The sequence below is a fragment of the Phocoena phocoena genome, chromosome 7, assembly GCF_963924675.1.
Source record: "Phocoena phocoena chromosome 7, mPhoPho1.1, whole genome shotgun sequence".
Taxonomy (NCBI): domain Eukaryota; kingdom Metazoa; phylum Chordata; class Mammalia; order Artiodactyla; family Phocoenidae; genus Phocoena; species Phocoena phocoena.
This window is the reverse complement of record NC_089225.1, coordinates 21,063,305-21,090,816: the sequence shown is the minus strand read 5'-3', so window position 1 is coordinate 21,090,816 and position 27,512 is coordinate 21,063,305. Positions and strand designations below refer to the sequence as shown.

The 27,512-nt window shown below is 39.8% G+C and overlaps 1 protein-coding gene across 2 annotated transcripts in view; it reads left to right on the top strand.

The window, feature by feature from the left end:
- Positions 1–26,122, top strand: part of ZRANB3 (zinc finger RANBP2-type containing 3) — a 237,638-nt gene extending 211,516 nt beyond the window's left edge. The window contains exons 12-20 of one of the 2 annotated variants that reach the window (XM_065880766.1): positions 432–844; positions 4,450–4,658; positions 8,516–8,607; positions 11,382–11,483; positions 12,657–12,799; positions 19,390–19,500; positions 20,557–20,959; positions 23,834–23,965; positions 26,024–26,122. In XM_065880766.1, coding sequence (XP_065736838.1) covers positions 432–844; positions 4,450–4,658; positions 8,516–8,607; positions 11,382–11,483; positions 12,657–12,799; positions 19,390–19,500; positions 20,557–20,959; positions 23,834–23,965; positions 26,024–26,122 — 1,704 coding nt within the window. Of the gene's footprint in view, positions 1–431; positions 845–4,449; positions 4,665–8,515; positions 8,608–11,381; positions 11,484–12,656; positions 12,800–19,389; positions 19,501–20,556; positions 20,960–23,833; positions 23,966–26,023 lie in introns of both variants that reach the window. The other variant, XM_065880765.1, reaches the window with a different exon arrangement.
- The last annotated feature ends 1,390 nt before the right edge of the window (positions 26,123–27,512 follow it).

Here is a 27,512-nt window from a genome sequence, read left to right as displayed (position 1 = left end):
CACACAGTTGCCTCCTTTCCTTGACATACATCTAGAGCAGATAGTTTATAAAGTATATTTTTATTATATAACTCATATAGCCAAGTTACCTAACTTCTCTAAAGCTTTAGTGTCCTCATCTGAAATATGGGAAGAATAACAGTACTAGTACCTGCCTCACAGAGCTGGCATGAGGATTAAATGAGTTGATTTATGTAAAGTACTTGGCACATTGTAAGTGCTAAAAAAAGTTAGACACAGAAAGTATATGGAGGTGTTAGTGGTATTCTACATGTATGGATATGTGAAGAGTCATTGCATGATTGAATTCATTTCCAACAAGGGATTCAAAAGATAAAGGAATATGGCTAATGAAAAGAGTTTGTTAACCTGTTTCATTTAGGAAGAACATACTCAATAGCCTCTTAATTTAATACCTTTATTTTTCCTAGTTTGAAAAAGAAAAACAGCATGATATTCGATCATTCTTTTTACCAAACCCTAAGAAGAGACAGTTGGTGACCTCCTGTGATGAATCAAGGGTCTCCCAGGAGAAAAATACTGTAGTACCTGCAGACCTTGGAAAAACAGCTACAAGAGATTATGAAAGTGATCTTGAACCTGAAGCTAAAATAATGAAATCAGTCACCACCGATGACCACTGCAGTCCCCTGGAGGAGAAACCATCCCAGCCCAGGCAGACCAAAGCTCCGCTCATGGACAGGGTCTGTGAGGCCAAGGCCCAGGCCACCACTCCACCCCTTCCTGGTAAAGGCTGGCAGTGTGCTCTCTGCACCTATATTAATAACAAGGTAACTTCACAGTTACCTTGCTGTGAAATGTGTGAGAATCCTCGGGGCAGTGCTGGTGAGTACACAGAGGGCAACCATGAGGGGGGCTGGCAGTGGTGTCCTCAGATAACCTGTGCTTTTAGAGACAACTGCTATCATCAGAGATCTGTGTGACTGGGTACCAACTTTAGCTTTTAAGCTGGAGGAAGAACTTCACATAGTGAAGACTGTGAATTTATCCCCTTGTGGAATGTGAAAATCTCCCAGTTCTGTCAAGAATGTATATCCCCCAGCGTCTGTGACATGGCATTAATTTGGCACAAATGGACATTTCTGATTAATGCCAACAGGATGTGAATTCAGTGGGCAGGAATAGAAGCTCTGTTGCTATGGCAGCAAATATGCCTTATAGTCATAGACCTGCTGTTTTCTTTCTTTTGTAGATAATACTTGTTTTTAAATAAATTACAGATTATTATTTTTAATAGCAAAATGAATCCGGCGTAGCTTCTTTACCTAGTAAAATATTCATTGTGCCAATGTTTCTTCCATGACAAATCATAAAAATTCCTCTATAGATCTTCTTTTAAAAACCAATTTCATGTCTATTTTATGAATTTATTCTTTTCTAAAACATGCTATTTAAAACTAGAAATCATAAACATACCTCAGAGTATATTTTTCTAGCATGATATGCCATTTGCTGATGTTTTATTTTTGAAATGATTATTAACAACTGTGGTTGTCTTAAGAAAAGATCATTAGTATTCCTTTTGTTTCCAATTCTAGAGACCCTTTTTATGGCAACTGAAAATGCCAAGTTGACCGTTTTGGAAACTGGAAAAAATCATAAATAAAATAAAATTTTATCAACTGTAATAATTATACACATCCACTTTTCCATCTTACGTGAATTCTTCTGAGTATTGACATTAACGAAGACTCAGCAAAGATAGAAGCTCTGATGCTCCAGTTCCTTCCTGCTTTCCTTGCTCTCCTCTGCCTTAGTTTTGATGTGAAAGAAAATGTAATCAGTAGCTGAGTCTTTCCTCCTTCAATTCTGGGTGTTCCTACCAAAACTGACAAGTCTGCCATCTGGGTAGTTATATTTGTAATGTGGACACCTGTTGTCTATGAACTAAATTGGAGCCACAAGCTTATTCCATATAATATCTCCCACAATTTGCATTATCTCATTCAATTTCCAACTGCTACAGGCAATAAAAATAAAATATCTCGTGACTACAAAATAATATCAGTTCACATGAAGTCTGTAAATTGAGTGACTGAGCAATAAAAATCATAGTTTAATAAGGTTTTTTCTTTTTTTTTAATTTTTGGCTGAGTTGGGTCTTTGTTGCTGAACGTGCGGGCATTCTCTACTTGCGGCGAGCGGGGGCTACTCTTCCTTGTGGTGTGTGGGCTTCTCATTGCGGTGGCTTCTCTTGTTGCGGGGCATGGGCTCTAGGCATGTGGACTTCAGTAGTTGAGGCTCACGGGCTCCAGAACGCAGGCTCAGTAGTTGTGGCGCACGGGCTTAGTTGCTCCACGGCATGTGGGATCTTCCCGGACCAGGGCTCAAACCTGTGTCCCCTGCATTGGCAGGTGGACTCTTAACCGCTGCACCACCAGGGAAGCCCTAATAGGGTTTTATAGTTCTGATTTTTCTCTGTGATACTAAGAGCAGCAATGAAGATTTCTAGAACGATGATTTAATAAGCAAACTGTCAAGCAGTCTAAGAAAACAAAACACCTTTTGTGAATATGAAACAGTCTGATTAAGAGCAATACATATTCTTTCTTTTTTTTTAAATCAATCTATTTATTTATTTTTGGCTGTGTTGGGTCTTCGTTGCTGTGCGCGGGCTTTCTCTAGTTGCAGTGAGCAGAGGCTACTCTTCGTTATGGTGTGCAGGCTTCTCATTGCGGTGGCTTCTCTTGTTGCAGAGCATGGGCTCTAGGTGCGCAGGCTTCAGTAGTTGTGGCACACAGGCTCAGTAGTTGTGGCGCACGGGCTTAGTTCCTCCGCAGCATATGGGAACTTCCCGGACCAGGGCTCGAACCCGTGTCCCCTGCATTGGCAGGCGGATTCTTAACCATTGTGCCACCAGGGAAGTCCCCAAGATCAATACATATTCTAAGTAATGGTGATATTACTGTATATGATAGTTATAATTATTAGATTAATACTACTGCAGTTTGACATAATGATTTCCAACCTTGATGTGGATGCATCCCAAAAGCATTAAAAAGCAGAATTAATTCTAATCCATCTACATTTTAGTTTAGTTTATTATTTTAAACTTTTTATTTTATATTGGAGTATAATTGGTTAACAGTGTTGTGTCAGTTTCAGGTGTATGACAGAGTGACTCAGTTATGGTATACATGTATCCATTCTTTTTCAAATTCTTTTCCCAATTGGGTTGTTACATAATATTGAGGAGAGTTCCCTGTGCTGTACAGTAGGTCCTTGTTGGTTATCCATTTTAAATATAGCAGTGTGTACATGTCTATCCCAAACTCCCTAACTATCCCTTCCCCCCCATAATTCATCCAAATTTTTAAATCAATACCTGCCGTATAACAGTTTGAGGAAACAGTGGAATTCAAAAAATTAAAGGAGCAATATTAGGATATAGGACTGGAAAATCCTATAAAGGTTGCTAACGCAGTCTCTAGTATGTTAGATAAAATTTGGTATAATGTACATTGAACACTAGTATTGTGCTTTGTTCTTAACAGCTAGTGCTTATACTCAGCATCTTATAGCTCATATGCCCAGATTGGATGTATCTTGAATTCCAGATTGGATGTATCTAGTGGCCTATGTAACATCTCCACCTGGATGTCCAAATGGGTACCTCAGGCTTAACTTGTCCAAAATGGAATTCTTGATTCACCACCACCACATCTAACTAACACTAAATCTTCTCTCCCCCGATCTTCCCCACATCGTGTTAAAAACCTAGAGGCAGCATCTTTGATTCTTCCCTCTCCTGCCACTTCATGAAGTTCTGCTAGTATAACCTCTACAATATATCTTGATTCCAGCCACTTCATCTTCACTGCTACCGTCCCACTGGAAGCCACCATCATCTCTCTCTCAGGGCCTCAGAAGCCTCCTAGAGGCTGGTCCTTCTCTACACAGCAGAGTGATCCTTTAAAAACTCAGATCATTACATTCCTTTGCTTAAAACCCTTTAATGGCTTCCAGTTACACTAAGAATCTAATCTAAGAATACAGGCCCCCTGGGGCCAGGCTTCCTAGATTCCTGAGCAGCTCTCAGCTCAAAAGGGCCTGCTGGCTTTTCTCCTCCTACCCCATCCCCTTACTCACTTGCTCTCTTTATCTGAAAAGATCCTATTTGTTTACCTGTTTATTTCTGCCCCTTGGAATGGAATCCCCAGGAAGCAGGGAAATTTCTGTCTTGTCTTGTCTTCTGCTCTGCCTCTCCAGCACCTAGAGTAGTACTTGGTATTTAGTGACTCCCGATGCATGTTTTGAAAGAAAGAACAAACATTGTTGACTTTGTTTCTTTTTATAAAACCTAGCTGTGACTTTTTTTTAACCTTACTTTTCTATATTGGGCTTAGAATACATAATGACTTTACCTAAATGTAAATTATTTGTTTGATTTTAATAAACAAATTAATTTGTTTATTTGTTGTACAAATTTGTTCTACAAATAGATAGCCTCCACCACACCCAGTATAAAAACAGAAACGAGAAAGATGATTCTCGGAAAGACACCTCCGAAAAAATATGGACTAGTTCTGACGGGGAAAAACAAGTCCTTGCCAAACATTCAGCACCTAAACCGTTAGCTGAGAGCCAGGAAGAAGTTTCAAAAACTGAGGGTGAGGACAGACTCACACCCCAGCCAGGTGATGGTAAGTCTTGCTTCCATTTCCAGGATCCAAATAATAACCATATACGTAGACACATAATACTGTTAGTAGACTTGCGATTACTACCTTGTTCCAGGTTCCTTGTATTCCCTTTTGTATTAAAAATACCAACTACTTGTAACTACATACATAAGCACCATATGGCTGGAAGAGCAGAGCTGCTGACATTCAGATGTTACACAGAGAGCTAAACCCATATGTGGCCGCATGTACTATCTCCGGCCTGTTGCCCGGCCTCCACTGAGCCTGGCCCATTCTCCCGGTGAGAGGGTGGTTTTAATGTTTGGGGGTTCCTTTGGACCATGTGGATTGTTGTAAGATTGACAGATTATTAACAGCCACTTAGGAGGTCATTAACCCTTCACACATGAATTTCTTTTAAATGGCTACAATTAACTGGCATATTTTATATTTAGGGTTTTGAGGGTTTTGTTTTTTTTTTTTTAATAATTTCAAGACTGTGTGAATCATGAGTGTGTTTGGAACCAGCCATGTAGTGTCTCAGATTTATTTACTTTTTTGTTGTTTCCATTCATCATTTATAGCTGTGATGGTTGACAAATACCAGCCTATATGTCATACATCACTCTTTATGGGCCAACTGGCAAAAGATTGTGAGTACTTTTGGGTTATTTTCTTTGTTACCCAGTTGGTGACCATAGTAACCCACAGGTCGATGTTCTCATTATAACAACCCCAAAATGGTTGGGATGGACTGTCAGTTTTTCTTTTAAGGTAGTTGCTGTTAAACATAGATAATTTAGAGTTGGGTTCATAGCTCTAAAATGAAATGTTCGTTTAAGTATTTCTGAGCTCAGGGCATCCTCCTTTCTTCTTTACTCAGCTTTCCTTTCCTCTAATTCCTCAAGGTCTTCCCAGAACTATCTTCCAATGGATCCTGTTTAGATCTGTTAATTTTAACGGCCTTTAAGTAGACAATGTAGACTCAGACTCTTTGTCTCTAGTTTCCTTGTTCTTGCTGTGACAGTCCCTCCAGTGCTGATGAAGCTGTTGCTCTAGGATAGCGTACTGCTCAGTTAACTAAACATCAGACCCACAATCAGCAACTGGCAATTGTCATCACCTGGGCCATGAGTCTCTCCATCTATGGCAGGGAAATACTGGCATATCAGTTACAAATTGGTCCCTTGATGAAGATATATGTTAGCTTTACTTACACATACTTTTCAAAAATGACTAGACTTTATTTATTTGTTTATTTGCCGGAGTATACTTGCTTTATAATACTGTGTTAATTTCTGCTGTGCAGCAAGGTGAATCAGCCACACGTGTACATATATCCCCTCTTCCTTGGGTTTCCTTCCCATTCAGGTCACCACAGAGCATTGGGTACAGTTCCCTGTGATATACAGTCTGTTTTCATTAGTTATCTTTTTTTTTTTTTTCCGCGGTACACGGGCCTCTCACTGTTGTGGCCTCTCCCGTTAACGGAGCACAGGCTCCGGACGCACAGGCTTAGCGGCCATGGCTCACGGGCCTAACCGCTCCGTGGCATGTGGGATCTTCCCGGATTGGGGCACGAACCCATGACCGCTAGCATCAGCAGGCGGACTCTCAACCACTGCGCCACCAGGGAAGCCCCATTAGTTATCTCTTTTATACATAGTAGTGTATGTATGTCAATCCCAATCTCCCAATCCACCCTACCCGCCTTTTCCCCCTTGGTATCCAAAAATCACTAAACTTTTAAAAATTCTATTCTGCTAGTGAAACTTGCATTTCCCCCATACCTATTCCCTCTTCTCTCTCTCTCTTTTTTTTTTTTTTTACTTCTCAAATCACTGGGCTGAGACCGCCACAAAAGCGATATGCTTCACGTCTACTCACTAACATGAATTTACTTGAAAAACAGAAGGAAGACAGAGAAGGCACATTATAGTAAAATGCTTCTTCTATCCACATATGCTCTTTTAGAACCAGAGTGGTATATACCACGCTGGAACTGTAGTTTTGTTCTAACTGGAATTCTAGGGGTCTGGAAGGATGGCTGTATCTTCAAAAGATACGTTATCTGTAGTTTCAAACCATTAAATTATACTTCATGAAAACAATGAAAAGAAAAATGTCCCCTAATGTAGCTACTAGCTACCAAGAATGTCAACTGACTTGGAGTTGTTCTCGTAATGCTTTTTATCAAAGAATGACTTCTGATCTTTAAGCATTAATGCATTAACCGTAGTTCTTCAAATCTGGAGACACAGTGATTATGAGATGCACTTACTTTATGTACATTAAAAAAGAAAACAACTCTGTCAATTAAGCTACGACACAATAAATTAATGATAGCCCAGACCAGATCATAAGACCCTCTGTTGCTTTGACATCACTTTCATTTGTTCTGAGGGATCTGGCAGCTTCTCCTGCCTTCCCTTGCCTTGCTTGGCATGTAATAGACAACCCTTTTGCACATTTCGGTATTCAAATATAAAACATCTTTCTCTGTTTGCAGTGATCTCCCTTTCTTAGGTCCCGTGAAGCGCTTGGTTATTCCTTGGCAAGAATAAGAAATTTCTCAATGAGAAATTCTGGTTATTCCTCTGGTGATACATAGTTGCTTCTTTAATAACAAATTTATGCTCTTCTGCTCTGTGTCCAAGTTTTTCGTATACGTGATAACTTTTCATTTCAATCCCAAACCATAGTGAAACATTTTGAAGACATTTTAAAGGTAATTAAACTTAATACTCAGTAACAACAATGCTTGTATCTCAAGTGTAGTGTCAAAGTGACAACGATATTGTAGTTATGACTAAGCTTATGCTCAGGCAGTGACAACTTCCTCACAACTGCCACCTGGCCAACCATGGTTGTAAAATGCCACGATTATTGACTGTAAGGCATGCCGATTTCAGAGATGTTAAAGTGTGGGAAAAAATGTACATTTTGAATTTATGAAATATGGGAACAGTCCACAATCCAAGTTTGTAAAGTGACTGATGCCTTGATTAGAAAAATTAAAATAGATGACATTGCTAAATAGAATCTCAAACAAAAATCATAGACTTCTAGATCTGGAAAAATACCTTAAAAGGTCACTGAGGAACTCTGGCAGAGGTTAAGAGCACAGGCTCTGGAGCCAGATTACTGGTCTCTTACTAGTGGCCTTGGGCAGATGAATGTGTCTCAGTTTCCTCCTCTGTAAAATGCCCTACTTAATTTCTGAGAGGTGTTAATATATGTACTTGGAACAGTACCTGGCACATTTTAAGTGCTTGCTAAGTGCTAACTGTAATTATTATTTAGATCTGCTTGAATAACCCTATTTCTCTTGCAGAATATATCAGTCAGTAGGACTGAGAAAGGAAACATAAAGAGGGATTATCAGAAAGGAGGCTTCTCCACTCATCTCCTTTTGTGAATGTGAGGCACCAGGCCATAGGCCATCAGTCATTTAGGTGGCCCTCGACATAGCTGTATTGCTGCTGAGAACCAAAATGGTGCTCATTCAGTCTTAACTTAAACCCTCTCTAGCAACAGGAATAGATTCTAGAAGCCTTCAAGATCGATAAGGACTCTTAAGGGGCAGGAAACTCTCCCTTATGCCTGACTCTTATCTTTTTAGCGAATGCTGCATTTCTTTTTTTCTTGTTGGGTCATTAGCAACAGTTCAAAGCAGCTGGTTACCACATAAGCCAATATGCTCTTAGATGGCCTACCATGTTTTATTTCACACCCAGACACATGTACTTCGTCAAATATGTTGATATATTTGTTATAGCCATTTTATCATCCTAACCCACAGAAGATTAGAATAAGCTGTTTTGGACAGAGGGCAGATTCACCTTCAGGTTCTTTTTTATCTTGTTTATTAGAACAGTTGAAGAGTACGGACACTTTGCCAGTGTGTGATACCTTAATGTTTTGTGCAAGTAAGAACACTGACCGGATTCATGTCTATACTAAGGTAAGCTTCATGTGGATTCTGGAAACGTACAGAAGGCTTCCTTTTCTCATGTTTCAGTGGAGATAATTAATTTTATTAGCAATGAGATAGGCATCAAGTTCTTTTCCTCCTTAAAGCTAATTTTCACATTCCTCTGTTAAATCTAAAGGCAATGAGAGGTAAACAGCATAGTAGTTAAGAGTGTAGACTTCAGGGCCAGGGTGCCTCAGTTCAAATCTGTCACTAACTGTGGAGTCTTGGACACAGTACTTAACTGCTCCGTGCCTCAGTCTCCTCAACTGTAAAATATGGAGGAGTTGTTGCCAGGACAGAATAAGCTAATTCCTGTAGGGCACTTAGCGCAGTGCCTGGCCGTCATGAGCTCTCACTCAGAGTTGGCTCCTGCACTGATCCTGCAGCTACAGCAGCAGTAGCGTCTTTACAGAAGCCTAAGCCTGCCCATCCGTGTGGAGTAAACCCGAGGAAGCTTTAATAACAGGATTGCTCCTATTCCCGCCATAGCCCGGGTTAGCAGCACTCAGACTTTTCAGGACCTCTCTGCACTCCTAAAATTTGTTGAGGACCCAAAGAGCTTTTGTTTATGTGGGTTATATTTATTGATGTTTACTGTTTGAAATTAAAATGGAAACACTTTAAAATATTTGCTTAAGAGTAAGTCCATTATATATTTATAGAAGAAGCGTATTTTTATGAAAACTAATTATATCTGACAAAACAAAAACAGTGTTCAGTGAGGAAAGTGGCATTGTTTTACAGTTTTAGCAATTTTCTCTGAAGTCTCAGTAGAAGACAGTGGGATTCTCAGATCTGCCTGTGCATGGGAAACTTCACTGTACATTCATAAGAGAATGAGAGTGAAAAAGGCCAATGATGTTGTACTATTACTATAAAACTCTTGTGACTCTCTGGATCTTCTGAAAGGGTCTTGCAGACCATGTGAGAATCTTTGGTCGAGAGTAACTAGTGTGAGTGTTTGAGAGAAAAAATTGCTAAGATTATGAACACTTTTGTTTGTTCTACGGTTTCAAACCTCTAATCTTCATAAGTATCATAAAATAGTATTTGTGCATTTTTAAACTCATGGGTCACCCTATTGAAAGAATGCCTTTTTGGTCTTGTTTTGTTTTGTTTTGTTTTTTGGCCGTACCACACAGCATGCGGAATCCTAGTTCCCCGACCAGGGCTAGAACCGTCACCCATCCTGTCCTCCACAGTGGAAATGTGGAGCCCTAACCACTGGACCACCAGGGAATTCTCAGAATGCCTTTTTAAAGATAACTTATTTGGAGCTGCCCAAACACAGTTATGGGTTTTCTGCTAAACCAAATATTAGATACAGATAGATGGTGTACCACGTAATAATCTTCAGTTCTAACTGAATATTAGAAGATACTGCTAGAAGATTAGAGTTGGCTAGGATCCTGAATACCAGAAGCCCCAGGCAGCCTCCACTGTAGGACCACCACCAAGAGCGATACTGAGAATGAAGACAGGACACGTTCCCCTTAAAGGCTTGGACTTTGGTCCACCATGTGGAACCTCTAGACTCGGGGAGCACCAAGGACCCCTCTGCTCACCTAGAGACAGGTCTAAGTGCCTGTGCTTCCTTGTCCCCTTATATGGGGAGTTCCAGGCTGTGCTTCTCAGACCATCATGTCTACATGATCTGAGAATAACAGAGAACGGATCCCCCAGGGGCTGGAAGGTCCAGAAGCCGGAAGGCGGACCCCAGGCAGAGCACATACAGGAATTCAGAAGCCCTTAAACTTCTTACTCTCAGTGAAGCCTCTGCATCCTGGATCATCTCTGATCAGGGTGTTTCCCCCCTGGGTGGAGACCGGAGAGAAACTGCAAACTCCTGGTAGAGTGGAGTGTGCCCACCGCCGGGCAAATACCGTGGCCTCCCTGACCCACATTCTGGCTCGAACGCCCCCGCCTGTGCACTAGTCTCAAGTGCATTTTTATGACTCTTCTAAATACTTACATGTCCCCTTGCCATGAAATGTTGTTCAATCAGTTTTCTAAACCTGAGACACTAAGCAGATGAAATGTCAACAGGGATTTTCACAGCTACAGGAGAGTTCGGATGAAAGCTTTCCTTTTTACCTTAGGAGATCTGAAATAAAATCTAGAAACAGAAACTTGGATAAAAATTCTAGTTCAGTGCCTAAAAGAGCACCCTTTAAAAGGAAGAGCAGTAACAGATGTTTAGCATCTTATGTCATGTTAATAGTATACCTCTAAAGAACTGTTCATTTCAGCCAGAATCCCGTGTCTAATGCAGAGTTTAGAGTAACGATTACATATCTAAACTTTTAATCACTATGTAAGTACTTTTTGTATGTTTTTTCCCCCAAAGTGATGTGGGAACTGTAACGTTACCTTTTGGCTGAGAGAATTCTATAGAATGTGGGTTCAACTATTGTTTATACAGTAGATTTCCGTATACAAAGATTCTTCTTTCCCTTTGTAAAAGAAATACTTCATGTTTAAACCTCGTATTTGACTGACCACACCCCTCTGCATGGGATCCTTTGCCCTTAAGATTGAATGCAGTGAGGACACCCAGAAGCCGTGAGAGCCTGGCCCTCCTTCTCCACTCAGCATTCTTTCAGGGGAGCTGTGTGGGTGGAATCTTGTCTAGAATGAGCCTCCTCAGTTTATCTTTTAGGAGACTGGGCATGCGATGCCATAATAGAATTCTTTACTTTTAAAATAATTATTAGTGCCTACAGACAAAATGTATTAATATTGCCTTCCTAATCCATAATCAGGATGGAAACCGGATGAACTGTAATTTCATTCCTTTGGATATAAAATTAGACCTTTGGGAAGATTTACCAGCAAGCTTTCAGCTGAAACAAAATCGCTCCCTGGTAAGAACAGTCCTGCGCGTTTGTTCTAAATGAAAATTTGTTGAGTAATTTTAATGACCTTTTTCGAGTTTAATAAAAGCAGAGCACTTTGTGGCCCGTTGCAGAGTCAAATCACTGGTTGCATTTTAATCAGTCCAGGCAGTGCCTATGAATTACCCTGGTGCTAAGAATAAACATGAAATCTGTTTCCTTGGCAAATGATGACACCTAGGTTTGCTGTTTCTGTGTATAGAATCATCCCCACATCATTTAATTCTCATTCACACGATTAGCAACTGTGATGTCTGTATCTGACAGAATCACCTTTTATCTTTGTAGATTAAGTTCTAACACTGACAAGCTCTGAGAGCAGGGATAAATACCACGTGGGGTGACTCCATTCGTTGCTGCAAGCATCTGTATGCAGCCACAGGCCACATACCCGTTGGGGAGGCCTTAGTTCTCCTCTGTGGCTGATTTATCTTCACTGCTAAGAAGGGTCAGCATCGCAGGGGCTGAGCCAGCATGCAGTGTACCACTTTTTACAAGAAAATAGTGATTATGTTTTTGCCCTTTGAGCGGAAATGAAACATTGCCCCTGGTTGGCTGCACCTGTCTCAAAGGAAAAGGTAGCCATGAGCTATTTTCTTTGGTATCATGTAATCTTGATTCTCAGATTGCCAGAAAATAGCCAATTACCTATAACTGACCAATAAAGTAAGAGTAATGGTAACCCTAATAAAAGGTGCCGGATTTATTATTGATGGCTTCTTTCCTGTGAGAATTTAGGTAGTCAGGTACAAGCGATGCTCAGATGTTGCACTGTGACTGTCACCACCACAAGACCCACTGTCCCCAAGACCAGTTTTGCCTCGGCCACTGGTGGGGTGTGTCCTTCCAACAGCCAGACCACTTTTGGTCTCTGTGTGCATTAAAGACATAGGCTGAGTGTCCTGAAGGGTACCTTTAGAGAGTCTATGGTTTAAACGAGACCTGTGCAGAACTGGCCATAGATAGTTCACAATAAAGATAGGAAAACTGCATCAAATTGAAGAAAGCCTTAAACTGTGAAACTCAAAGCCTATTTGGGGGATATAATAAAACATCCGTTTTCAGATGTTATTAGTAGCCTCACTTTCAAAGGAAGATGCCTGGCGAGCTGTACACTCTTTTCATTATCTCATTTTCTGCCAGATTTTGAGGTTTGTTCGAGAATGGAGTAATCTAACTGCTATGAAGCAAAGGATGATCAGGAAAAGTGGGCAGCTGTTCTGCAGCCCAACTCTTGCTCTGGAAGAGATCACAAAGCAGCAAACCAAACACAACAGTACCAGGAGGTATGAGTTGTCTGTCTTTATTTCGTACTTTATTACTTGTCATGGTTATTTCTACCGGAGGGTCTAAGGCATTTTATTAACCACTAATGAGATCCTGATGAGTTAAGAGAAAATTATACATCAAATGACAGCTTATATTTTGTGAACTTGATCATATCTGCTGGAAAGGATTCAAGTTGTCTGGGTCTTGCTCACTATGGGTCCTGCTCGTCAAGAGAGAGGCCAGAGTCCCAGGTTGATCTGACCTGTGACTTGCCCAGCCTGGGCTACTGGTTGACAAGAGGAAAACATTTCCCTGATATAACAGTGGAACCTGCCTCTGGGCCCCATCTGCCCTTCATTCTTGGAGTGTGAATCTTGGGTGCCATGCAGCATGGGAGCTGGTTCTGTTTGATGTACTACCAGGCAAGTTAGCAGAAGGTTAACAATTTTCATACCCATGGTTGGAAACAAAGTAATAGGAAAGGTTAAATGTCTCACATTTGTAACTGTCTTGCCTTTATCATTATAGGTCTCTTTCTACTCTCTGTACACTACCTGTCCTTTCTTGGCATCATCATCATCTTTGCCTCACTCGGGCATCCCCTTGTGTGATCTGAAATCCCCATTCTCTGTAGACTCTTTTTCAGCATGAAGCAAAGATTCACAGGAAAAGCAGTCAGCCATTCTACACCCCAACTCCTGCTTTGGAAGAGATCACAAAGCACCAAACCCAACAGCAGCATTGGCAGAAAAAGCCTCTTCCTTTAGCTCTTGCTGTCTCCATATACCTGTAATCTCTCTTCATCCTCACATTCCATCATTTTATGATCTCTAGCTTTTTCCATGCACACAGGTGAAAAAAATCCATCAATGCGATGTGAAGGGGTGCAGCTGGTTAACTACATTATATTGCTATACTGTGAAAATCTCTTCAGCCGTTTCCAAATAGAGCTGTGGTGTATTCACATGCGAGAACAAGGAACGATGTTTGTGATAAATTGTTAAGGGTAAAGATAAGAATATAAAAGGATGGAGACACAAACATGTAATTGCTATCATTGACATAGTAAGTGTCGGGGAGGATACCTTAGAAACACGTATCAGAGGTTTCTCTAGGACATTGTTCTCAAACAGGGGCAGTTTCTTCTCTGGGTAGCAGTCTTGTGAGACATTTTTAGATTGTCACGATTAGGGGATACAACTGGGAGCATCTAGTGGGTAGAGGCTGGAATATTGCTAAAAATTCTGCAGTGAACAGGAACAAATAGTTACTGATTTCAAAATGTCACTAGTGCACTGTTGAGAAGTTTTACTCTACACCATATGATTAGAGGATTTGTGGAGATGGTAGGCACTTTATACTTTTTGCTGGGATTACAAACTCATGTGAGTAAAAACAAAGCAAGGAACTGTAAATGAATGAATGAGATCAGGTGTAAAACTAGAAAAGGAAGGGGTAGGGAACAGAACTATAGCAAATTAGAAAGTACATAACCCATCTAACGTCACTCAAATTCAGATTAAAAAATAAAACACTGTAAGAGTCAAATAAAGCCTTTTGACTCGTTGGATATATCCATGAGCTGCCAGTTTTGAACTATCGCCTCAACTCTTTATACTGGTTGAATTTTCCCCTGAGTGTGTATTGCTTTATGTAAAAAATACATTAAAAATATATGTGTGTATTTATACATACACACACAAACCTACACATACATATACACACACACTTAACAAAAAACACGATGCCTATTTTATTTTTCTCAATACTTCTTCCAGTCCTCTCCTTTTTTCATTTTTATAACCATAGTCTTAGTTGAAGTATTGGTCTTCTCTTTACATGATCATAATACCCTTCCTAACTGAATTTACAACATGCCCCATTGTTTCTTCTCCAGCAGACATGGAAGCACCACCTCAGAAAGACGGCTGGTCAGGTGTAAAAGCAAAAGTCATAAAATCAATATAAAACCAAGTCAGACACACAGTGTTATTTATTAAAATATATGTAGGTGATATATTAAAGATAAAACTATGTTAACAAGCAGCAGAGTAAATAATCAGATTTGTATTTTAAGAGCTCACTCTGGCAGCAGTTAGAAGGTTAGACTGAAAGGGCAAGACTCGAAGGGAGACAAGTGGCATTAGCTTCCTGTGGCTGCCGTGACAAATTACCACAAACTTAGCAGCTTAAAACAACAGAAATTTATTATCTCACGGTTTTTAAGTCAGCAGTCTGAGTTGGCTCTACTTGTTTCTCTGCTCTGGATTTTACGAGGCTGAAAAAAAGATGGCTGGGCTCTTACTGATAGTCTGGGAAGAATCCATTTCCACACGCATTCAGGTTGTTAACAGAATTCAGTTCATTGTGGCTGTAGGACTTAGGTTTCCTTGCTGACTGTCGACTGGGAGCCACTCTCAGCTTCTTTTTAGTTCTAGCACATGGGCCCCTACATCTCAGGATCAGAAGTGGTGTGTGAAATCCTTCTCGTGCTTTGAATTGCTCCCTGTCTTAAGGTCAGCTAATTCGTAACCTTAATTACATCTGCAGCATCCCTTTACAGCATTACCTAGATAAGTGTTCAATTGAATACCAGGCGACAGGACTCCTAGGGGAGCTATCTTTAAAATTCTGCTTACCACAGAAGTTAAGAGACTATTACAGTAGACCTGGAGAAAAAAGATGAGGGCTTTAATTGAGGCGTTAGAAATGGGAATGGAGGAAAGAGAGTAAAGAGATGTGTTACAGAAGTAGATCTAGACACCTTGGTCACTGATGAAAGAGAGGTGGAGAGAGGGGGCTCCAGGGACATGGACTTAGCAGAGCCATGAAAATGAAACATGTGCACCTGCAGAGGGGGATGCTTTGAGGAAGCATGCTGATTCTGGCTGTAGAACCCCAGTAAGTCTCAGTAAACTGGAGTAACTGTGTCTCTCTGAAAGCAGGTATGAAAGATGGGGCTACACAACAGCATTGATTGGAAGTCTATATGAGGAGCAGTTAGACATTGGATGCCTTGCCTTCCCACTGTCCTCTATAGAGAAACTGAACGAGAGAGGCACCAGTCTTGGAAAAACCAACCTCAGTGGAGATAAAGGGAGAGGCGTTATACTGGAAACTACACTCCCCAGATCCAGTTCTTGGCTCAGCTGCCATACCAGCAGCCACATTTTACTTTCTAGGTGTAAGATTAGAGGATTCATCTCTGAAAAGATGGAATGGCTTCAGAATAAAGACACATATATACTAGTTTTCAGGAATTCTCCCAAAAGCAACGGCTAGAACTCCCAACGTGATCATCCTCCAGTGGCATCCACTCATTTGCAGGCTGCGTCCAAGCTCAGAGTTTGTAGTCAGCTTTTGAGCAGCTCGCTCTTAAATATAAATAGAAGCCAAGATCACCAGCCATTGTTTAGGTTCCTAAGCGGGTTTCCACTTGTCAAAGGGCAGGTCTGATTCACTTGGAAACCTGTGGGTTTAGAATGCCAGATTTATCCTCTAGCCACAGCTGATCTCTAAAGCAAGTCAACAGCCTAGAGCCCAGCACTGTTCTTTCTTTTTTTTTTTTTTTGGGTTGTGCTGGGTCTTGGTTGCAGCAGACGGGTTCCTTAGTTGTGGCATGCATGTGGGATCTAGTGCTCTGACCAGGGATCAAACCCAGGCCCCCTGCATTGGGAGCGCAGTCTTAACCACTGCACCACCAGGAAAGTCCCGAGCCCACCACTCTTCTCATTGGTTCAGGCCACCTTCCAACTCACTCCTCTTTTATTGCAAAACTTGGCATCTCCTCCGATCACCCCCATCCAGGAATTACTTGAGTAGACAGCATTCTTCCTTCCCTATCTGTCAAAATTCGGATTTACCATAATCCTTTTGAAAGTTGGTGTGCTTACATGAACATTTTGGCAAAACTCAATGGAAAATTAAATATTGGTAACGCAGCTACGTTTGAAAAGTTGCCAGCAACCCACTTTGGGGTTGATTGATCCATTTCTTGTGGTTTCCAAAAATTTGTACTTAAACCTCTCATAGGAAGTAACCTCTGGTTATTTTTAGTTCTTAAATCTCTGAATAGATTTCTCAGCATCTTTTTTTTTTAATTAATGAATTAATTTATTTGTGGCTGCATTGGGCCTTCGTTGCTGCGCACGGGCTTTCTCTAGTTGTGGCGAGCCGGGGCTACTCTTCGTTGCAGTGCGTGGACCTCTCATTGCGGTGGCTTCTCTTGTTGCGGAGCATGGGCTCTAGGCACGCGGGCTTCAGTAGTTGTGGCTTGTGGGCTCTAGAGTGCAGGCTCAGTAGTTGTGGCACACAGGCTTAGTTGTTCCGCAGCATGTGGGATCTTCCCGGACCAGGGCTCGAACCCATGTCCCCTGCATTGGCAGGCGGACACCCAACCACTGCGCCACCAGGGAAGTCCCAGCTTTCTCAGCATCTTTTAAAGTTACTAAATTAAGCTTCTAAGCTTTTAAACATTGAATAATCCCTGAGGCAAGGCTTAATATCCCATTGCCCATCAAAGCTAGAAGCTTTTGAGTTCTTTTAGAATATGCTGGAATACTTTAGCAAAGTGCTTTTGTCAAGGGAATGAAATGGTTGAAGATAGGAGGGGGGAGGGAATTTAGGAGCTAAAAGGGCAAGTTAAAGAATACTTAAAGAATTCACTGTGATTCTTTTTTTTGCTTTAAGAAAGACACACAAGTAGAAATGCCAACATGTGAAAAGATAGTCATCCTTCCTCTTAACAGAAGAAATGCAAATGTAAAGCTATAACAAGATAACTATCACCATTAGCAGAGATATTTTTAACTGATATACCTTGTGCTAGTGAAAGTGTGAGGAAACAGGGGCTCTCCATTGCTGGTGGATGTATAAATTTGTACAAAACCAGAGGAGAACAGTTTGTCAAAATCTGTCCAAATTTAAAGCACCCAAGATCTTTGACCCAGCAATTCTACTTCTGGGAATTTATTCTACAGCTACTTCTTGTGTAGAAAATAGGGATATTTGGGATGGGGATATTTTGTACAGCATTGTTTGTGATAGCAGAGACTGGAACATCCTAAATGGACATTAATCAGAGACTGGTAAGATACATCATATGGTTTGTCGAAATGATGAAATAACATGCAGCCATTTAAAAAAATAGGACAATTCTATGTGTGCTAATATGGAAAGATCTCCAAGATGTATGTTTAGGTAAAAAGAGCAAGGTGAAGATTAATGTGTATATTATGCCACCATTTGTTTTTAAAAATAAAAAGCATAATGGGGAGTGACTGCTAATGGCTATGGGTTTCTTTTTGGGGTGATAAAAATGTTCTGGAATTAGATAGTGGTGAAGGTTGTACAGCCTTATGAATATACTAAAATGCACTGAATTGTAAACTTGAAAATGGTAAATTTTATGGTATGTGAATTGTATGTCCATAAAAATACAAAGAAAGAAATAAAAGTTATACACATAAAAAATGAACTATTTCTAGAAGGATGTATTGAAAATTGGCAACAGAGATAGTTTGGGGAAGGGGGGAGAAAAGGATGGGAATGGAAGGGAAACACCGTTCACCATATAAAGCAGTGCGTGCCTATAAAATTGTGAACTATGTGCATGTATCACCTCATCAAAAAATTAATAAACTACTTTATAAAAAGGAGGAATTCTATTAATTACTAAATCTACTTCAACAACATAAAAGCAAATTTCTAAAATTTTACCTGTAACTGCACAATTCCATTGTGATTTAACTTGAATTTTATTGTCAAGTTACCAAATGAAGAAGTATTTGAGAATATGAAAAAAATGCATGTTTAAAGTAATTTTTAAAGAAAATTGCAATAGGTGTAAACTACTAGAGAAACTAGGCCATGCTAATTAGAAGGAATTAATTGGGTAATTGCATTTCACCTACTTAAATTCCCCCGTCACCTTTAATTGGAATAACTTTCCTCTTTACTTCCAGTCCCTAAACCATTATGTGTGGTATTGACAGTGTTGTGTAATAAGGTTCTGAATCCCACATCAAGAGTGGCTTTATGTCAGTGGAAGATTCCATAAACGCTATATGAGCTGATAATAATGGAAACAACCTTAAGATTATAGACAATGTGATTGAATCTAGTTAACTAAAAAGAGAATCACTTTATCTGAATACACTGATACACTGTTATAACTGATTAAGGTGATGTGAGGAGCCTTGAAGAGAAGACCAATAGGGAGGTGAAAATCCAGTTAGAGATTTTCTGCACAGCTTGGCAAGCAGTTTACTTACGGCTGTCAGTGGTGCATGTATTTGATCATTTCTTATTCCTACACCCACGCCTTTTTTCCCCTAAGTGAAAATTTGTCCAAAGGATATTGAATGACTCTTGAATTTCTTAGAAAAATAAATCTTGAGAAAACTAATTTGGAACAAAGAGATGTGTTTCCTACATGTGGAGACCAATGTAGAGGGAAAAAATTCCATTCCCTAATTTAAGTATTAGCACAATGAATAGACTCATATATTTCTTTTTCTCCTATTGCTTTCACAAGGAGAAATGTGAACATGAAATAGAGAAACTCTTACAGGAGAGAGGAAATCTACTTCACATGTATTTGTTTTAGATACATAACCAAAGAAGATGTTGCTGTAGCCTCAGTGGACAAGGTGAAGAATGATGGGGGCCATGTCCGTCTGATCACAAAGGGGTCCAGGCCAGGGGGCCCTTCTACAAAGTAAGGGTTTTTTTTTTACTTGTTGGGCATAGTAGTACTAAGACTATTCCTTTAAATTTACGCTTTCATTTTTGTAATAATACTTTACCTTTGTGTGGCCACTTTACAGGTTACAAAAAGCTTTTACAATGTAATAGCTCTTCTATCCTCCTAGCAGCCCTGTGCGGCTCCTGATGCCCTCATCTTAGAAATTAGAGGTAAAGAAGGATCCTGCAGGTGGGTCAAGTGACCTGCCCCAGGCCACCAGATGCTAGCAGAGCTGAGGTCAAATCTGGGCTCTGTCCCCCAGTCTTGAGTTCTTACTATCATAAAAAGTTTTTCTTTTAACACTCTAACAAACAGCCATGGAAAATGAGCAAAGCAGCTATTGTAATTCCCATGTAGGACTTTTCAACAAAACTGAGTAATGTACCTTTTCCTTTTATTCTAACAAATGGAGTTTATGTCCTACCATGTTTCATCTCTAATTTTAATTCTGTCGACTCAGAGTTTACCCGTAGGAGGTGCGTATTTAGCAAGTCTCCTGTTCTAATTCCTATCAGCACTGTTAACTCCCTGGCTCTGTCACTTAATGGATATGAATGATCTTTTTCCTGAAGGCCAGCAGAGGCCGGAAGAGAGTGTTCCTGGAAGCCTTGGTAACGGCCTCTCGGTCCTAATGGGGTGTGTGACCTGACACATCTAGAGAGCAGGGTAGCCACTAACTTTAGCTGAGGTTTTCCATCACCCTGTCCTTTCCCAGCCTAAAGAAGCATTTTCTAACTTCTCATTTTCCTTCTCGAGAGTCTGAGTGTGTAACTTGAAGACATCTAAGTTCCCAAGAGAGGCAGCATATTTGTTTGCAAATTTATTTTTTTGAACACAACTTTCTTTCTTTTACTTGCCGTGGAGTAGTGTGTGTAGCTATTTCATTTCCACACTGAATCACAAAATCTGTGGGCCCCATGTTGACTGTTTATCAGTATAGAAACTTTGAAGACGTTTAAATGAAGTAAAAATTACTTTGAATAGAGTAAGCCTTCATTAGTTACCTAATCAATATTTTGCTCATTCTAGAGAATTTTTTGAAGATGGAGCTTGTGTCCCATTTCTAAATCCCAGCACAGCCCAAGCTGATCTCACTGTGAAACCTTCTACATCCAAAGGCTATTTGCAAGCTGTGGATAATGAAGGAAATCCACTTTGCCTTCTCTGTCAGCAACCCACTTGCCAGAGTAAGCAAGAGCATAAAGCAAGTGCTTGGGATTCACGGTTTTGCTCTCTGAAATGTCAGGAGGAGTTTTGGATTCGATCTAATAACAGTTACCTGCGAGCCAAAGTATTTGAAATTGAACATGGCGTGTGTCAGCTATGTAATCTGAATGCACAAGAACTCTTTCTACGTCTGAGAGATGCCCCTAAAAGTCAGAGGAAGAATCTTCTGGATCTTACCTGGACCTCAAAGCTCCCATTAGAACAGGTAAATTATAATCACGTGACTGATAGAAGGCAACATTGCACTGAGTGATGAATACTGACTCACTGACTTTCTTTTTTTAAACTTTTTAATATGGGAATTTTCAAATACATATACAAAAGTAGAGAGAATGATGGACCCACATACCCATCACCCAACCTTAACAGTTATCAACATTTTGCCATTCATCTTCATCTGTCCCTCACCTCAATTCTTTCTCTCTCCTGGAATTATTTTAAACCAAATTCCAGACAGCGTTTCATTTCACCCTTAAATATTTTCATTATGTATGTCTCACAGATAAAGACTTTCTTTCTCCCTCCCCCCCTTTTTCTTTCTCTCTTTTATTATTTATTTATTCTTTTAATTGAAGTATAGTTGATTTACAATGTGTTAATTACTACTGTACAGCAAAGTGACTCAGCTATACATATATATACACATTCTTTTTTTAATATTCTTTTCCATTATGGTTTATCATAGGTCTGTCTCTCTTTTAAATGTTCCAATATCCATTATCACACCCAACATAATTATAATAAGTCCGTGTTTGGTTTCCCATATTCTCTCAGAAATGTCTTTTTACAATTGCTTTCTTCAAATTAGGATCAAAATGTGACCCACACATTGCATTTGGTCATTATGCCTTTTACGTTCCATATAATCTGTAATATCACCCCATCCCTTTTTTACACTATAAATTGTTACATTTGCCTTTAGAATTTCCCACATTCTGGATTTGTCTCCCTGTATCCTCATGATGTTGTCTGACATGTTTCTCCATCCCCCTGATTTCCTGAATAATGGTTATAAGATCTAGAGGTTTAATTAGATTCTGACTAGATTATTTTGGGAAGAGACCTTAACAGATGGTATATTGCATTGAGAGGCACTTATGGTATGCTTGTTCTACTTTTCATGGCGTTAATATTGAATGACAAGGGGTAAACAGATAACCCCCAAAATGTAGTCGTTACAATGAGAAGAAAACTTATATGTGTTTATCCCATTGTAAAATGTAATTCATGACAAAAACAGTATTCTTAGCACACTATTCTCAGTATTTACTTTGACTCCCAAAACTCAGTTGGATTTCCAGTGTTGTGATCTAATAAGTACTAAATTTCAAGCTAGAGCAAAATGTGTAATTTTGTAGTAAGCTTAGTTTTGAAAAAAATCACTCTCCGTCTGCTAAAGTATTGGGTAAGTTCCAGCCAGGGAGTCAAATCTTATATTTTTATTTACCTAGTATTGCTGAATCATGACAGAATTAATAAGCATTTCTGCAAAGATGAACTAGCATGACTTTGTTAGGGAAATACACTCTTCCCCTAATGTTATCCAGAGTTACTGAATGATGCTTTGGTCTCACTGGTGAGGGTCACGTCACACCCATCCCGGAGATGTCAGCCAGACTCCAGTTGCTTGCTGCTGCCTCCACGTGGAGGCTTCCGGAAGACACACAATGAAATGACTCAAGAACATCTTGAAAGCAGTCAGTCCAAGAATGCAGAAGTAACACAGTACACATCTAAAAGAGAAGCGCTCAGAGAATCAGGAGCACTGCAGGGCCCAGATGGAATGACCAGTGGGAGAGGGAGTGATTCTTTCTGGAGGTGAGTTTAGGATGTTGAAGACTGGCCCCAAGTGATTCCGAATTGCTGGGAAGAATAAAGAAGCACCTTCTGGATCACAGGATCTGTCAGAATGGAGACTGCTTGGCACAAAAGAATCGGTTACAAAAGACAGAACCAAAATGGATTTTTTTCCCTAAGAATATGCCATTTGCTTGATGCACAAGACTGCCGTATGAAGTCTCCTCCAACAATGCCAACCTCAAAAATAAAAATCATTATATATCTTCTAACAGAAGTTGGGAAGTTCAGTGCAGAAGAGAAATCAGTCCATCTGTAACAGAGTTAAGGTGGACAAAGGTTACTGCTCCAACTTGCTGCTTCCTGGGGCTGCTCTTGGGCCAGACACTGCTGCTAAGGTCCCTGAGCCATCCATGGGCCTGACAACTTTCCTGAAGCACTTTAAGAGCTACGTCACAGATTCCCATGGCCAGCAGCCTTGAAGTCGATTATAATATCTTCCTTGTTCAAGACCAAGGAACAAGGAAGATATTATAATATCGTCTTCACACTCGTCTTTGTGATATTTAAACAACTCTACACTGCTATGTTGTGAGCTGGTTTTACTACCTCAGATAAAATGCTAAAATACATCCCGTTTGAATGTAGGTTATTATTCGTTAAATATGAAGTATGCATATATGGACTGGCCTAAATAGTGGCTGCTTTAAATGAACATCTTTGTTTATTCCAAATATGCAAGCAACAGAGATTTGTTCTAGAAATTTGATTCCAGTCCATGTAACCTAGGAGGTTCCCAGGTAATAGCATAAAAGTTCTGGGTGATAACTGTTAATATTAAACTGTCATTGGTATACTAACAAATGCATTTAGGTCAACAATTAAAAGACTGTCTGAGTCAGTAATATTCAGAAGTTTTTCATTTCTAATCTGTTCTTATTTTTTTCTCAGTTTTGTTTTAGTGACTATATAAACTAGCTCAAAGGTGCAGAAGCAACTGATTTTTCCCAGTCTGTCAGAAGGCTTGGTATTTTATACTTGCTTGTAATTTTTTCAAAATGGGTTAGGTAAGGGGGGAAAAAAACCTTTTTCAGAAACATATTTTTTATTGCTTTCAAATTGCTAACCTAGAGGGTTTTTCCTACTCACAATAAAAGCTATAAAAAACCATCCTTATGTATTTTTCCCTGTGATTCTGCTGTGTGAACATGATTGCACAACGCAAACCCAACAGTTCCTACAGTGTATGTTGAAAATTGCTGATCTTGTGTTCTTATTACAGCTTAATGAAATGATAAGAAACCCAGGGGAAGGGCATTTCTGGCAGGTGGACCACATCAAACCAGTGTCTGGTGGGGGAGGACAGTGCTCCCTGGACAACCTGCAGACCCTCTGCACAATCTGTCACAAAGAGGTCAGTGAAGCTCGCAGACACATTTGACTCCATCTTGAGATATCAAATTGAAAATTGTGCATACAGGTGTGGAAGATTACGTGTGTGAATCTATATCCCTAGTCTGGGATCCGAGATGTATTTTATTCTTTTCATCACTTAACACTTGAGTTTTCTCTTGGGGCCTATGCAAGTTCTCAGTCACAGATGAAAAAGAAACTGCTTCCCTTTCTATTCATTCTAGGACCAGGAAATTTTCACCACCACCTAGAAGAAAATGAATACAACTTACATATTGCATAGTCTTGAAAAGATCCAGATCCTCAAACTAGAAGTTTAGTAAATGGGGACAGTGACATATGTTTGCATCTGCAGCTAAATATGTCCTGAAATATCTGAGAACATTAATAAATTATCTCTAGGACCAACTCAGTTCAACATGCAAACATTACACTGCTGACCTAAATGTGAAACCTGTTAACCTTGGTACATCTTGGAGCAATTACCTATTGCTTAAGAGGAAAAGAAAAGAATGACATAATATTGTCTGTCAACTAGGATGAATTTTTAACAGGCAGTTCAGCAAAAGGTCATAGGATCTGCCTCTTGAGATATAATCTTAGAAAGAAGCATACATTCAATATGCAACTTTGCATCCAACTTTTTTTTAAAATTATGGCAACATTTAAGCATTTTCCCATCCCATGATAAGCATTCAGCGTTCATCATCTGCAATGGCTGCATATTGTCCTATTGAATACGTTTCTACTTTGGTTTATCCAGCCATTCTCATACCGATGAACATTGAAGTTGTTTACATTTTTTGGTGCATATACACAATGCTGCCAACCGCGTTTTTTTGTATATAATTTTTTACATTTTGAGGTTGTTCCTTTAGATTCTCAGATGTAAAAATCACTGAGTCAAGTGTTTAGATATTTTTGAGACTGTAGGAGATAAATTTTCTCCAAGCTGTTTTCCAAAGGACTACGCTCATATACGCTCCTTCCCCCCCGGCACTGAACGGGAGTGCCCGTTTAACTGCACTTGTTATTGCTGATGCGGTGAGAGAATTATTGTGTTTACAAAAGACCCTGATGTTTGTAAAAATGCTAATCAATTGTATTTACACCTTTTTTTTTCTTTCATTTTTTGGCCGTGCCATGCGCTATATGGGATCTTAGTTCCCCGACCAGGGAGCAAACCCATGCACCCTGCGTTGGAAGCGTGGAGTCTTAACCACTGGACCACCAGGGAAGTCCTACACTTTTGAGAACTGTTCAGATCCTTTGCCAGTGTCCATATCATATGAGCACTTTCTTAGCCTCCTTTTAATATTTCAGATTCCTCAATTTCTCCACAAACATAATATTTACATAAACGGGATCATCTCATAAGCAGGGTTTTTTATTTATTTTTAGTTTTAACCTTTTTTCTCTCCTTACCCCTTCCACCCGGATCACTTCACATGTACATGGACTTCAGCTGGGGGAAAAAGTCATCTGATTTCTCAGCTGTGCAAATTATTAGCACATTCAAGACCTATAAGAAAATGAAGATATAGCAAAAGAGAATGTTGCACCCTCTGTAATCACTTTTTCAGAGTCTTATGAAAAACTTTATTTGTGGGAGCAGCAGAAGAATCCAGTTCTGTTCTATCTCGTTTTGGTTTTTTGCATTGGCTTGGCTGTTGGGTTGGGAAAGGCTTCAGAGCCCAGAGAACAGGAGGTGGGTGGGCCCTGCACACACTACATTCTGGGAAATTGCCATGTGGGTGAGGGGAATCATGGCCTCCCCTAGTCCCCAAATGAGGTATTTACCATCTCACTGGGTAGCAAGACAGCCCCCAAAGCTGTGCATTTTCTCCTCAGCATCTGTTCCTAAGTGAACCTACGACCTCAGAGCTACTGGAGTCCTCTGCTTGTGGCTTAGTAACCCCCTCATTGCAAAGCACTGGTAAATGAGCGTGTTGATAATGTATATTTTTTTTAACAGAATACAAAGAGTTTTTGAGTTTCTGTAGCCAGTACTTTTTTTTTAACATGTGTACACATGCTTTTTTTTTTTTTTAACTCTTAGAGAACTGCAAGACAAGCCAAGGAAAGAAGTCAGGTGAGAAGACGATCTCTAGCATCAAAGCATGGATCAGACATCACACGATATTTAGTAAAGAAATGAAGTATAAACATTTTTGAATAGAAGATTATGGTTCGTATGTGGAGAATTCAACATAAATTATTTTTCATGTTAGTGTAATCTTTTTTTATAAATTTATTTTATTTTTTTGACTGCATTGGGTCTTTGTTAATGCAAGCAGGCTTTCTCTAGTGTGGCGAGCGGAGGCTACTCTTTGTTGCAATGCGCAGGCTTCTCATTGTGGTGGCTTCTCTTGCTGTGGAGCACGGGCTCTAGGCATGCGGGCTCCTGTAGTTGTGGCTCACAGGCTCAGTAGTTGTGGCTCACAGGCTCAGTAGTTGTGGCTTTCAGGCTCTAGAGCACAGGCTCAGTAGTTGTGGCGCACGAGTTTGGTTGCTCCGTGGCATGTGGGATCTTCCCGGACCAGGGCTCGAACCCGTGTCCCTGCGTTGGCAGGCAGATTCTTAACCACTGCACCACCAGGGAAGCTCTCGTGTAATATTTGAAGAATGAAAATTTTCAGAACAAAAATCAAGACTTCAACTTCCCTTTTCATGTTTAAAGCTTTTTGTGTTCAATAGCTTTTGAAAGTTTTGACAGAAAATGAGATACAATACTAAATATTTCTATGATCTTCTTAGTTTTGTGCAGACTCTCGTTTCGGTAAGGTTTTGTTAAGCTTTCAATTCCTTTGTACCCTAATTACAGTATTATGCATAGATTGCTTTTGAAAAATATACTCTCAATTACTTGAAAAATGCTGCTGGATTAGTACTGGTTCTGGACTGCTGTGTGTCTAAACGGAACATTGTAAAACTATAAGGGAAATTTCAGAGGCAAATCATCATTATTTAGGACTTCTGGGCCAATTGTGACCTGCCTGCTTAGTATGCAGTAGAGACTCTTGTTCACTAAATGCCTCCAAAATGGGATTGGGGTACACATTTTGAATGTTGTCTTCTTTGTTTTATTTCTGAGCCAATTGTCTGTTGAAAAGATGCTTTTGAAGATAAGCTAATTGGACCCATGGTGTTTGTGGACAAATTCAGGGGTTCTGGCTAAAGTAACTGTTAAAAATGTTTAATAACTGAAAACATAAAATGCCACTTAAACTTCATTTTTTAATTAGTTTGTTTTAATGCATAAATCTAGGCATACTGTCAAAGCACCCTTTGTCTCCTAGTTACCATTTTTTGTTCTTAAAATCCTGTTTTATTAAAGGTGTATTCCTGGAACCTCTTTTAAAAGGAATGATGATGATAAAACACTTTATACTGAAACATGATCAGATGGAGATATATGTTAAAGTGCAAGGGTAATATTAAAATGTGACTGATATTCAAAAATAAAAGAGTGATGGTAAAAGAAAACCAAGGCATAATCCTGCAGTACGTCAGAATCATGAGAGCAAAGTGTCAGAACTCCACAAAAT